Source organism: Ranitomeya imitator, chromosome 8 (genome assembly GCF_032444005.1).
Source record: "Ranitomeya imitator isolate aRanImi1 chromosome 8, aRanImi1.pri, whole genome shotgun sequence".
Taxonomy (NCBI): domain Eukaryota; kingdom Metazoa; phylum Chordata; class Amphibia; order Anura; family Dendrobatidae; genus Ranitomeya; species Ranitomeya imitator.
The window spans coordinates 8,960,384-8,972,979 of record NC_091289.1 but is presented as its reverse complement, the minus strand read 5'-3'; the positions used below and the strand labels follow the sequence as shown (position 1 = coordinate 8,972,979).

General features: G+C 45.3%; 1 protein-coding gene across 2 annotated transcripts in view; it reads left to right on the top strand.

Moving 5' to 3' along the window:
• The window catches only part of SRGAP3 (SLIT-ROBO Rho GTPase activating protein 3), a 105,741-nt gene extending 93,434 nt beyond the window's left edge, over positions 1-12,307 (top strand). The window contains exons 12-22 of one of the 2 annotated variants that reach the window (XM_069736209.1): positions 1,300-1,330; positions 1,905-1,965; positions 2,103-2,180; positions 3,193-3,327; positions 3,476-3,581; positions 7,676-7,903; positions 8,374-8,453; positions 8,781-8,961; positions 10,150-10,299; positions 10,405-10,732; positions 11,285-12,307. In XM_069736209.1, the coding sequence (XP_069592310.1) occupies positions 1,300-1,330; positions 1,905-1,965; positions 2,103-2,180; positions 3,193-3,327; positions 3,476-3,581; positions 7,676-7,903; positions 8,374-8,453; positions 8,781-8,961; positions 10,150-10,299; positions 10,405-10,732; positions 11,285-11,701 (1,795 nt within the window). In that variant the 3' untranslated portion in view covers positions 11,702-12,307. The remainder of the gene's footprint in view (positions 1-1,299; positions 1,331-1,904; positions 1,966-2,102; positions 2,181-3,192; positions 3,328-3,475; positions 3,582-7,675; positions 7,904-8,373; positions 8,454-8,780; positions 8,962-10,149; positions 10,300-10,404; positions 10,733-11,284) is intronic. The other variant, XM_069736208.1, reaches the window with a different exon arrangement.
• The last annotated feature ends 289 nt before the right edge of the window (positions 12,308-12,596 follow it).

The following is a 12,596-nucleotide window of genomic DNA, read 5'->3' as shown; positions in this document are numbered from 1 at the left end:
ATACAGTCCTAGGAGACCTCAGAGTGTTGCACACGTTTTCCGGCAAGCGATGGCTTTTAGTACTTGCGATTCGTAACAACTTTTTAAATTTATTTCTGTAGCGCCAAACATATTCCGCAGCTCTTTACATTTTAGAGGGGATTTGTACAGACAATAAAATACATTACAGAATAACATTAATCACATAAATCAACAGACACATGAGTGAGGGCCCTGCTCGCAAGCTTTCAATCTAATTTATTGGAAATATTTGAATTCGCTCATCTGTGGTTACAAGTCTCCAGGAATGATACTTTCTACTTGCACTGATACATTGTATCACAATAGGAGGGCAGGGAGATTAGTGCTGCGGTGGGTTTGGCGCACAGACTGGATACAATTATAATTATTTCTTTATAATTATAACATACCCTCTTCTGTGGAAAGAATCTAACAGTAAGGGCCACGGCAGCAGATCTCCCCAGTACTTTCTGCCGGACGCTCCGCTCTGTGATGCTCTTTTTCATGTCGTCCACCTCTGCAGCGGTCTCTCAGGAGGACGCTGTGTCTCCGCAGCCAGAAAAGTGTCTTCTGCAGTTAACTAGTTAGTCATGCCCAGCCTGGCGATTCTTTTCCATTTTTTGCATTAGCTGCCAGATTAACTGCAAATAAAGGAATTCAGTAGTAAATCTGAACTGCTGCCCCATCTTCATTCATGTCCATTCAGACATGTGATGGTGGGAGCCAGATAGTGGGAAGAGGTTGGTCAGAAACTGACAGCAGGCTTCCAGCGGCGCAGAGTATTTCAGGAGAGGAGGATGGTGATCCTAAAAGAAGTCATAGTGTGTATGGTCGGCCCGGACAGGTGACTGTGGGGGGAGGTGAGGATCAGACATGTCTGATCTCAGACTGACGATCCTTTTTTGTTTTCCCCGAGAACTGCAGTTAAATACGTCTGATGGCAGTCAGCCATCTAATGTGTACAGGAAGAACACGGAGCCAGTCACGTCTGCAATTAGTGGTCACAACTGACCTGCTTCAATACGGCAATCTAAACCCAGGCTTCTATAAATTAAGGTTTCAGCAGCACAGAGTATTTCAGGAGAGCAGTGCACCAGTGATCTATAAAACTAAGAGTGTACCGGACCCCCTTGTATGTATTTTGTGTGACCCTGTGCCTGCTGGGCTCCGGTGCCATGTGGGGAGGCTATGACCCCTATGTCCTTCTTTTGCTCCTGACTCTGCTGACTTCTCCTTTCTTTGTCTCTGTGCCTGTCGCTGATGAATCTGCTGTGTGTTTGTGTGTGTTACTCACATCAGAGGACGGAGGAATACTCGCTCCAGGAACCAGGTATTACTCCATTATTCAGCGAGAGCGTCCCCCACCTGCTGACTGAGAAGGGGGGTGACCATAGATGTAGATGTTCTCCCCTGACCGGTGGTCTAGTATACTGAGCATGTAGCAGTAATGGCAGCCGGATGTGTTATATATGCTATAGGATCATTCCTTCCCTGTCGGTTCTCCATAATCCCTGGGTGGTCAGACCCTTCCATGCCACCACTTGGCATCATTTTTTATGACTGGAAGAATCTGGTAATTATAAGTATTTCAAGTGAGGAGTGGACCGAGAAGAAGTAGTGTCTCCTCAGCAGCACAGAGTATTTCAGTGTTACTTCAGAGCAGAGCAAAGTTTTTTCTGGTGAGGTGTGCAAATCTTATAAGAGGTCAAAAACGGAGGTTTCACCAGCAGCACAGAGTATTTCAGGGCAGGAGGCTGGATCTTGGTTATCCCATAGAGGACAGGGCTGCATGGCGGACGACTACTCTACAACGGATAGGTTCAGAATGACCCGTAGTGACCGGAGGTGGATGACCAGAACTTGTGATCCGTCCACACTTACTCGCTATATGTCTTCTCTTCCAGGATTCGGGTCAGGCCATCCCACTAGTGGTGGAGAGCTGCATCCGGTACATCAATTTATATGGTGAGTCCGGTGTTTGTCATCTTGTGTATCAGTGATCTGACAACATGACGAGTTATGCCGGGTCAGGGGTTCACATACTTTTCTCGTACTGGGGTCTTACTCTGATAATTAAAGTGAGAACCGTCTGCTTTGTGCAGGTCTCCAGCAACAAGGAATATTCAGAGTTCCCGGATCTCAAGTTGAAGTGAATGACATCAAGAATTCTTTTGAAAGAGGTGAGAGACGCTGCGGAGAATGATCAATCGACACCGGACCTTCCACGACTTCATACGGAAATATCCGACTATGTGGTTGTGCCGTATGATTAGTATATAGGAAGACAATGAATAGCAGTAATGGTATACAGGCGCTGCATGGGCGACTGCAGAGCACAAGTCTCAGGTTTGGGTATTTTTGGGCCGTTCATTTTTATGTAAGTCAATCTTAGTAATTGTATAATAATGGCATAATATATGCTTAGGAATTATTATTATTTTTTTGCCATTTTCAAGATCTCCACTTGCTTTTCATTAATAACATTCCGGTGCCAAAAAGTATCAAAAAAGTTTTGTTACAAAATATCAGACGGTGAGGTATCCAAATTTTTCACTCCGGAGGTCAGGAATAGATCTCATCTGTGCTGATACATTGTAACAAACAGATCTGGTGAAGAAGGACCAGGTCAGGCAGGATCTTTATGACCTGGAGGGAAACAAATGGACGGTACTTTACCATTTATCAAGGAAACCTCTTCAATGGTGAGAAAAAAAATGTTGCAAAGTTTATTAGAAGGAGAATGTGCATTAAACTATCCACACTTTGGCATTGACTGTTACATTTCCAAAAAGCATTTTGTCGCTTAGAAAAGTGGCACATAAAACCACCGTGTGACCAGCTCACTGTGGCTGAAACCTGTAGTTCACAGCCGGCGTAGATATTGGTGCAGCACGGCCCATACAGGCGCCATTTCATAAACATTTGGGTTGAAGACCGCCATGCAAAATACCAGATTTGATTAATTCTTTCCAAAGTTTATTAGAAAATTGTAGAACCTTTAATTATGTAGCAATTTTATTAAAAACTTTGCTGCATTACCTCTGTGGCAGAGCAAAGGTGAAAGGGCAATTTTTTAAAGAATTGCAGTCGTATCGGCTTTTTCTTTACGGGCAAAAATAAGGAAACTTATTAATAAACCGCAAGGACACGTGGTGTGATTAGTCTGTAACGCTGCGATCTGCTACTTGTCAGGAGAGGACCCGCTGGTGGAGGATCACAGCGAGCGGGACATTAATTCTGTGGCCGGGGTCCTGAAGTTGTATTTCCGGGGTCTGGAGAATCCACTCTTTCCCAAGGAAAGGTTTCAAGATTTGATGTCTACGATCAGTGAGTATTGCCGCCGGGGCCGAGGCAGCGCTGTCAGCCTGTGTATGGAGCACTACAGACGCCTGTGGACCAGGGAATATACCAGGGGAAGGAGAACATTTGGGTTTTCACTCCCTGGGTGCTCACATTTTTCTCCTTTTTCTTTCAGAGATAGAGAACATGTCAGAGCGGGTCCATCACATTCGCCAGATCCTCATCACATTGCCCCGGGCCGTCCTCGTGGTCATGAGATATCTCTTTGCCTTCCTCAACCAGTGAGTCATTAGTAGCAGCAGGCGACTAAAAAAAAAGGGGTGCAAGCGGAACCGGAACCAGTGATCACCTGGTCCATAAAGAAAAAGAAATGATGCGGTGACTCAATGCTCCAATATGGAATCATCTTACTGTACAAATCAATATAATACATGGACATTTATTACATATACACTGGTAAAATCCACTTTAAGGGAGGATATTAGCGAAGGGAATGAGGATGTCGAGTCCATATGGGTTGAAATTCATGGAGGGAAAAATGGTAACAAAATTCTCATTGGGGTCTGTTACAAACCCCCAAATATAACAGAAAGCATGGAAAGTCTACTTCTAAAGCAGATAGATGAAGCTGCAACCCATAATGAGGTCCTGGTTATGGGGGACTTTAACTACCCGGATATTAACTGGGAAACAGAAACCTGTGAAACCCATAAAGGCAACAGGTTTCTGCTAATAACCAAGAAAAATTATCTTTCACAATTGGTGCAGAATCCAACCAGAGGAGCAGCACTTTTAGACCTAATACTATCTAATAGACCTGACAGAATAACAAATCTGCAGGTGGTTGGGCATTTAGGAAATAGCGACCACAATATTGTACAGTTTCACCTGTCTTTCACTAGGGGGACTTGTCAGGGAGTCACAAAAACATTGAACTTTAGGAAGGCAAAGTTTGAACAGCTTAGAGATGCCCTTAATCTGGTAGACTGGGACAATATCCTCAGAAATGAGAATACAGATAATAAATGGGAAATGTTTAAGAACATCCTAAATAGGCGCTGTAAGCGGTTTATACCTTGTGGGAATAAAAGGACTAGAAATAGGAAAAACCCAATGTGGCTAAACAAAGAAGTAAGACAGGCAATTAACAGTAAAAAGAAAGCATTTGCACTACTAAAGCAGGATGGCACCATTGAAGCTCTAAAAAACTATAGGGAGAAAAATACTTTATCTAAAAAACTAATTAAAGCTGCCAAAAAGGAAACAGAGAAGCACATTGCTAAGGAGAGTAAAACTAATCCCAAACTGTTCTTCAACTATATCAATAGTAAAAGAATAAAAACTGAAAATGTAGGCCCCTTAAAAAATAGTGAGGAAAGAATGGTTGTAGATGACGAGGAAAAAGCTAACATATTAAACACCTTCTTCTCCACGGTATTCACGGTGGAAAATGAAATGCTAGGTGAAATCCCAAGAAACAATGAAAACCCTATATTAAGAGTCACCAATCTAACCCAAGAAGAGGTGCGAAACCGGCTAAATAAGATTAAAATAGATAAATCTCCGGGTCCGGATGGCATACACCCACGAGTACTAAGAGAACTAAGTAATGTAATAGATAAACCATTATTTCTTATTTTTAGTGACTCTATAGCGACAGGGTCTGTTCCGCAGGACTGGCGCATAGCAAATGTGGTGCCAATATTCAAAAAGGGCTCTAAAAGTGAACCTGGAAATTATAGGCCAGTAAGTCTAACCTCTATTGTTGGTAAAATATTTGAAGGGTTTCTGAGGGATGTTATTCTGGATTATCTCAATGAGAATAACTGTGTAACTCCATATCAGCATGGGTTTATGAGAAATCGCTCCTGTCAAACCAATCTAATCAGTTTTTATGAAGAGGTAAGCTATAGACTGGACCACGGTGAGTCATTGGACGTGGTATATCTCGAATTTTCCAAAGCGTTTGATACCGTGCCGCACAAGAGGTTGGTACACAAAATGAGAATGCTTGGTCTGGGGGAAAATGTGTGTAAATGGGTTAGTAACTGGCTTAGTGATAGAAAGCAGAGGGTGGTTATAAATGGTATAGTCTCTAACTGGGTCGCTGTGACCAGTGGGGACCGCAGGGGTCGGTATTGGGACCTGTTCTCTTCAACATATTCATTAATGATCTGGTAGAAGGTTTACACAGTAAAATATCGATATTTGCAGATGATACAAAACTATATAAAGCAGTTAATACAAGAGAAGATAGTATTCTGCTACAGATGGATCTGGATAAGTTGGAAACTTGGGCTGAAAGGTGGCAGATGAGGTTTAACAATGATAAATGTAAGGTTATACACATGGGAAGAGGGAATCAATATCACCATTACACACTGAACGGGAAACCACTGGGTAAATCTGACAGGGAGAAGGACTTGGGGATCCTAGTTAATGATAAACTTACCTGGAGCAGCCAGTGCCAGGCAGCAGCTGCCAAGGCAAACAGGATCATGGGGTGCATTAAAAGAGGTCTGGATACACATGATGAGAGCATTATACTGCCTCTGTACAAATCCCTAGTTAGACCGCACATGGAGTACTGTGTCCAGTTTTGGGCACCGGTGCTCAGGAAGGATATAATGGAACTAGAGAGAGTACAAAGGAGGGCAACAAAATTAATAAAGGGGATGGGAGAACTACAATACCCAGATAGATTAGCGAAATTAGGATTATTTAGTCTAGAAAAAAGACGACTGAGGGGCGATCTAATAACCATGTATAAGTATATAAGGGGACAATACAAATATCTCGCTGAGGATCTGTTTATACCAAGGAAGGTGACGTGCACAAGGGGGCATTCTTTGCGTCTGGAGGAGAGAAGGTTTTTCCACCAACATAGAAGAGGATTCTTTACTGTTAGGGCAGTGAGAATCTGGAATTGCTTGCCTGAGGAGGTGGTGATGGCGAACTCAGTCGAGGGGTTCAAGAGAGGCCTGGATGTCTTCCTGGAGCAGAACAATATTGTATCATACAATTATTAGGTTCTGTAGAAGGACGTAGATCTGGCGATTTATTATGATGGAATATAGGCTGAACTGGATGGACAAATGTCTTTTTTCGGCCTAACTATGTTACTATGTTACTAAAATCATGGCAAAACCATGGGTGACCGTGACCAGCATGATCTATGAGTGAACCCTTGGGCCATGTTCACTTCTAGTGTAAATACCGCATTTTCTATAGCTTTTCGTTGTGTGCAAAAAATCTGAATTTAACAGTTTATAGAACATTGCACTTTCTTGGTGCTTTTTTTCCCCTATAAACTTCTTTGGGGAGTCTGAAACAGGAAAGAATAAATGCAATTGTGTTTTTAAGTGGAATTTTAAATGCTTAAAATAATGCACCAACAACGGATAAAAAAGGGTAAAACACATAATAATGCAATAGTCAGAGCAGAAAACCAGTGATTTCACTCAGGGGAACATGGCGTAATGGTGGAACGGGCTGCAGTAATAAGTTGGGGGTAGTGCTGAGCGGCACAGATTAATCAGGCAAGGCTGCCCCCTGCTGGATGAGACATTGGTGAACACGTATTCTGAGGCCACGTTCACACATTCAGTATTTGGTCAGTATTTTACATCAGTATTAGTAAGCTGAAACCAGGAGTGGAACAATCAGAGGAAAAGTATAATAGAAACATATGCACCACTTCTGTATTTATCACCCACTCCTGGTTTCAGCTTACACATACTGATGTAAAATACTGACCAAATACTGAATGTGTGAACGCGGCCTGAATCTGAGAGTTTTTCCCTTGTATGTAGATAAAGTTACATGTAATCATTATTGATACATTGCTGTTAATCAGTGGTGGCCCCCAACATCATACTCCGAGGGGCCGAAGAGCTCAGCTTCTGCTTCTAGTGGCCGCACAAGGGTGTAAAGCCCCATAGACTTTCTATTAAGCCGGTAAATGGCCGCATACGCCTGTATAAGCGCACTAAGGGTCTCCGGACCTTGTCTTTCACCAAGTAACAGGGGCTGCAGCATTTCCAAAACTCCAATTCTTCACTGTTCTCGATATTTCTGCTTGGCGTTAATAATTGGGAACAATAACTATTTACATCCAGAGACTGTGTGCTAAACATGGCAGTGTTTGTTACAGTGTGTCAGTCTGTGTTACTCACAGAGGATTGTGTACCCTGGACACAACTGTAACAAACCCTCAGCTGAGGGGACCATTAGGTCAGGTCTGTGTTTTCTGAAAGTGTGGGGTGTGCGGATGATCCCGCCGATGATCCTATCCTTCACTCAGTCTATTGGTATGTTATTAGTGGGGTGTAGGGGTATATGACCTAGCGCCTTCAGTAACTTGTGTTTTGTCCAGTTTATCCCAGTACAGCGACGAGAACATGATGGATCCTTACAATCTGGCAATCTGCTTTGGCCCCACATTAATGCCAATCCCCGATGGACAAGACCCGGTGTCCTGCCAGGCGCACGTCAATGAGGTCATCAAGACCATCATCGTCAACCATGAACTGATCTTCCCGTCTCAGCGAGAACTGGAGGGGCCGGTGTACGAGAAGTGCATGACGGGAGGCGAGGAGTACTGGTGAGCGCCGTCGCCTATATGTAGTCAGTCAGATAATGGTGCATGGCTCCATTCACAGAGTGTGAAGACTGGAAACCAAGATATCGCATTCCCCTCGTCAGTACGGATTATATGTCGGCCATTGTATCAGGCATTATACATGCCAGGGGTGGACAGAGACAGAACAGCACCCCAGTGCACAGACAGTGTGTGGGCCCTTTGCACCCAATAGATCATTATAAAGCACCTATTTATGTGCTGCTTTGGAAGTGGCCCTCTTACCTCTTGGGACCCAATAGTTTGTCCGCCAGATACAAGCGTATCCATTATTCTGACACTTCTCATATTCATGAGTGCAGAAATTAAAGGGATTGTTCAGGATTACAAAACCTGTCAATTTCCCAGATGTAGCCCCATGCCGATCCGTGTAGGGTTTGCGCTCAGTCAAGAGAATAATAGGACCTGCCGTAATATTGATTTTCTCCACCTAGCGACAGCCCTCACAGTGAGCCTGGTGCTATAGACGAGGCGGACCATGATAACGGCACAGAACCGCACACCAGTGATGAAGGTAGGTTATAAACCTGGTACTATTGTGTAATGGAAAGTTCCGGGACTCACTTCTTTATAACTTTCTGTTTGTTGTTACTGAATAGCAGCCTTCTGGATATAATTGTAGAAATGCTACAGATGAGTAGCACTAGACTGTTCTCATTCACTGACAGTAAGCAGAGGTCTCGATAGTGGTGAATTCAAGCACAAAGTACAGTGGAAAGTTTCCTAAAGAGTAATGTCTCCACCTAGTGGCTGATGTGGAGAATGCCGCTGGTGCACTGTTATGGTGATTGCTGCTTGAAGGTGTCTAAAACTCTTACATTTTTTACTTCTGTCTTCCTAGAGGTTGAGCAAATTGAAGCTATTGCTAAATTTGACTACATGGGTCGTACACCTCGAGAATTGTCCTTTAAGAAGGGGGCATCGTTGCTTCTGTACCATCGGGCGTCAGAGGACTGGTGGGAAGGTCGTCACAATGGAGTGGATGGATTAATACCGCACCAGTATATTGTGGTCCAAGACCTGTGAGTAATTCGGACACTGTCGTGTGATGGATAGACCATCATGTGACTGGTCATGGTCAGGGATAACATTACTGGTCCCCGTCTGCACCACTATTATCCCACTCATCCTCAGGTGACCCTCCTCTCTTACAGGGATGACCACTATTACCCCACTCATCCTCAGGTGACCCTCCTCTCTTACAGGGATGACCACTATTACCCCACTCATCCTCAGGTGACCCTCCTCTCTTACAGGGATGACCACTATTACCCCACTCATCCTCAGGTGACCCTCCTCTCTTACAGGGATGACCACTATTATCCCACTCATCCTCAGGTGACCCTCTTCTCTTACAGGGATGACTATTACCCCACTCATCAGGTGACCCTCCTCTCTTACAGGGATGACCACTATTACCCCACTCACCCTCAGGTGACCCTCCTCTCTTACAGGGATGACCACTATTATCCCACTCATCCTCAGGTGACCCTCCTCTCTTACAGGGATGACCACTATTACCCCACTCATCCTCAGGTGACCCTCCTCTCTTACAGGGATGACCACTATTACCCCACTCATCCTCAGGTGACCCTCCTCTCTTACAGGGATGACCACTATTATCCCACTCATCCTCAGGTGACCCTCCTCTCTTACAGGGATGACCACTATTACCCCACTCATCCTCAGGTGACCCTCCTCTCTTACAGGGATGACCACTATTATCCCACTCATCCTCAGGTGACCCTCCTCTCTTACAGGGATGACCACTATTACCCCACTCATCCTCAGGTGACCCTCCTCTCTTACAGGGATGACCACTATTATCCCACTCATCCTCAGGTGACCCTCTTGTCTTATAGGGATGACTATTACCCCACTCATCAGGTGACCCTCCTCTCTTACAGGGATGACCACTATTATCCCACTCATCCTCAGGTGACCCTCCTCTCTTACAGGGATGACCACGATTACCCCACTCATCCTCAGGTGACCCTCCTCTCTTACAGGGATGACCACTATTATCCCACTCATCCTCAGGTGACCCTCTTCTCTTATAGGGATGACTATTACCCCACTCATCCTCAGGTGACCCTCCTCTCTTACAGGGATGACCACTATTACCCCACTCATCCTCAGGTGACCCTCCTCTCTTACAGGGATGACCACTATTATCCCACTCATCCTCAGGTGACCCTCCTCTCTTACAGGGATGATGCATTCTCTGATAACCTGAGCCAAAAAGCGGACAGCGAGGCGAGCAGCGGACCTCTTCTGGATGACAAATCCTCCTCCAAGAACGATATCCAGTCTCCCACCGAGCACCTGCAGGAATACAGCTTTGCTGGCATTTTGGGCAGGTCCGTCCTGGTAACTTTAATAATAATAATCTTTATCTCACTGTGATAATACTGCAGCGCCATCCTGAAAAATGCAGATTAAAATCCCACCTTTATATATTGTAGGGTCCGGCTAAGATCTGATGGAGCGGCGATACCACGCAGGAGGAGTGGGGGAGACAACCATAGCCCCCCACGAGCGCTGGGGCCCTGTATTGACACCCCTCCCAGAGCAGCTGCCTGCCCGAGTAGCCCACACAAGCTATCCCTGAGCCGCGGACGGGTGGACAGTCCAGAAAAACGAAGAATGGCGACATTTGGAAGTGCTGGGAGCATTAATTTCCCTGAGAGGAAAGGACTAAATGATGGGATGCCCCTGCGGTCTGTCACTGGGGGGACAAGGCACAGCAGCCTGGGGGACCACAAGGCTTTGGAGGCAGAAGCTCTCGCTGAGGTAGGGAGGTCACTGATACATGTCCCGGACCCCGAGGTTACTGAGGTGCAAGGACTCCATCGTCACAGCACTTCCCCAACCCATAGCTCTTCTCCAGCTGATGCAAAACTACAACTCCCAGCATGCCCTGACAGCTGCAGCTTGTAGAACACTAGTAAACTTCCTATCAGAGTTTTCTTTTTCTGTTTTTTTCCTCTGATGTTTGCCATTGTATCTAAGTGGTTAAGCAGCAATAATTGGCGCTGGCTCTGACCACAGCTGTTAAACACGAGTTCCGGCTGTGTAACACGGCCAGCACCTGCCATGGTTGGTGCGCACTCAGGTCATGTGCACCATCAAGGGTTAAAGGAATATTACTGAGCCACCTAAAACCTCGACCCTCAGTGGGACCCCAGTGATATCTCAGAACTTTCTAGGGGTTTGTCTGATGCATGTGTGAATATTGTGACCCCGTTTTTTCTATCTCGTCCATCTACTCTTCCCAGACTTCGGCATTTTTCTCTCTTTATCAGTAGAATAACCATGGAATGAAGTTTGCATTTTCCATTTCAGGACATTGAGAAGACCATGAGCACGGCGCTGAATGAGTTACGGGAGCTGGAACGGCAAAATACGGCAAAACAAGCTCCGGACGTTGTGCTGGACACTCTGGAACCCATGAAGAACCCATCTCTGATCACCCCAAACTCTGAGCCAGTCAGCCCCCTGCACACCATCATGATACGGGACCCTGACGCCGCCATGCGGAGAAGTAACTCCTCCAACACGGAGATGATGACCACCTTCAAGCCAGCACTGTCTGCTCGTTTGGCCGGTGCACAACTGAGACCACCACCCGTGAGGCCGGCCCGGCCAATGGTCCAGCATCGATCCAGCAGCAGTAGCAGCTCTGGGATGGGCAGTCCGGCTCTCACCCCCACAGAGAAAGTGTTTCCTAATAATTCTTCAGAGAAGTCCGGGACTATGTAACTCTATGGTGATGGGCCATACTGGAAATAGCCAGAGCGGGGGTGTTCGGCAGAGGGGGCTCCAACGTTTACACTATACATCCCCTCTTTTCCATGTGGAAGATGGCCAAATATCTGTGCGTTGCTCCACCTCCTGCCCATTACCCAAACCAACCTTCAGATTGCCTTAAAACGCGTCACCGCCGTTTGGTAAACCACTTTCCGTTTTTAGCTTTTTCATTCCTCGGCTTTACCTCAGTCTCTGTAAATCCTGCAGAAAGGATATATGTATAAACGCCACTGGCGGAGTTGTAGGGTATATGAGGCGGCTTCTGTAGGATGAAGGAGACCTTTCAAGTCTGGGTTCATAGAAGGTCTTCCTAAGGATTGGAGACACGGTCACGGAGTGTGAGATCACTGGTCACTGTCAAAGCCTTTGGCGTAATGACTTGGGTTGATACGTGTTCAAGCCTAAGATGTAGGGACCATCATCTCCAGTCATCTGGAGCGATGTGTAAATGTGTACATAATTACTCTGAAATGTTAGCTTTGTTGTTAACCGTGTAGGCCACGGGCCGTGCGATGATAATATACATACAGGACCGTACATCTCATGTAGGGCAATGTGAATTGTGCTTGGATCCTGGCGGTTTTGTGCGGTCACTGGAATGGAGGCATATATGCACTATATATATATATATATATATATATATATATATGGAGCGCACACTATAACAAGCCCATAGACTGTAACCTCTGAGATTTTATGAACTTATCTGGGATCTAAGCTGGACCAAGAAATAGCACAGGAGTAGTGCGGAGTCTGAGGCAGCCTGGTCATGGGGGAATTATTATTATTTTTTTTAATCAAAAAGCAGTTTTATTGAGGTATACACATAATATAGAAAGTACCAGAT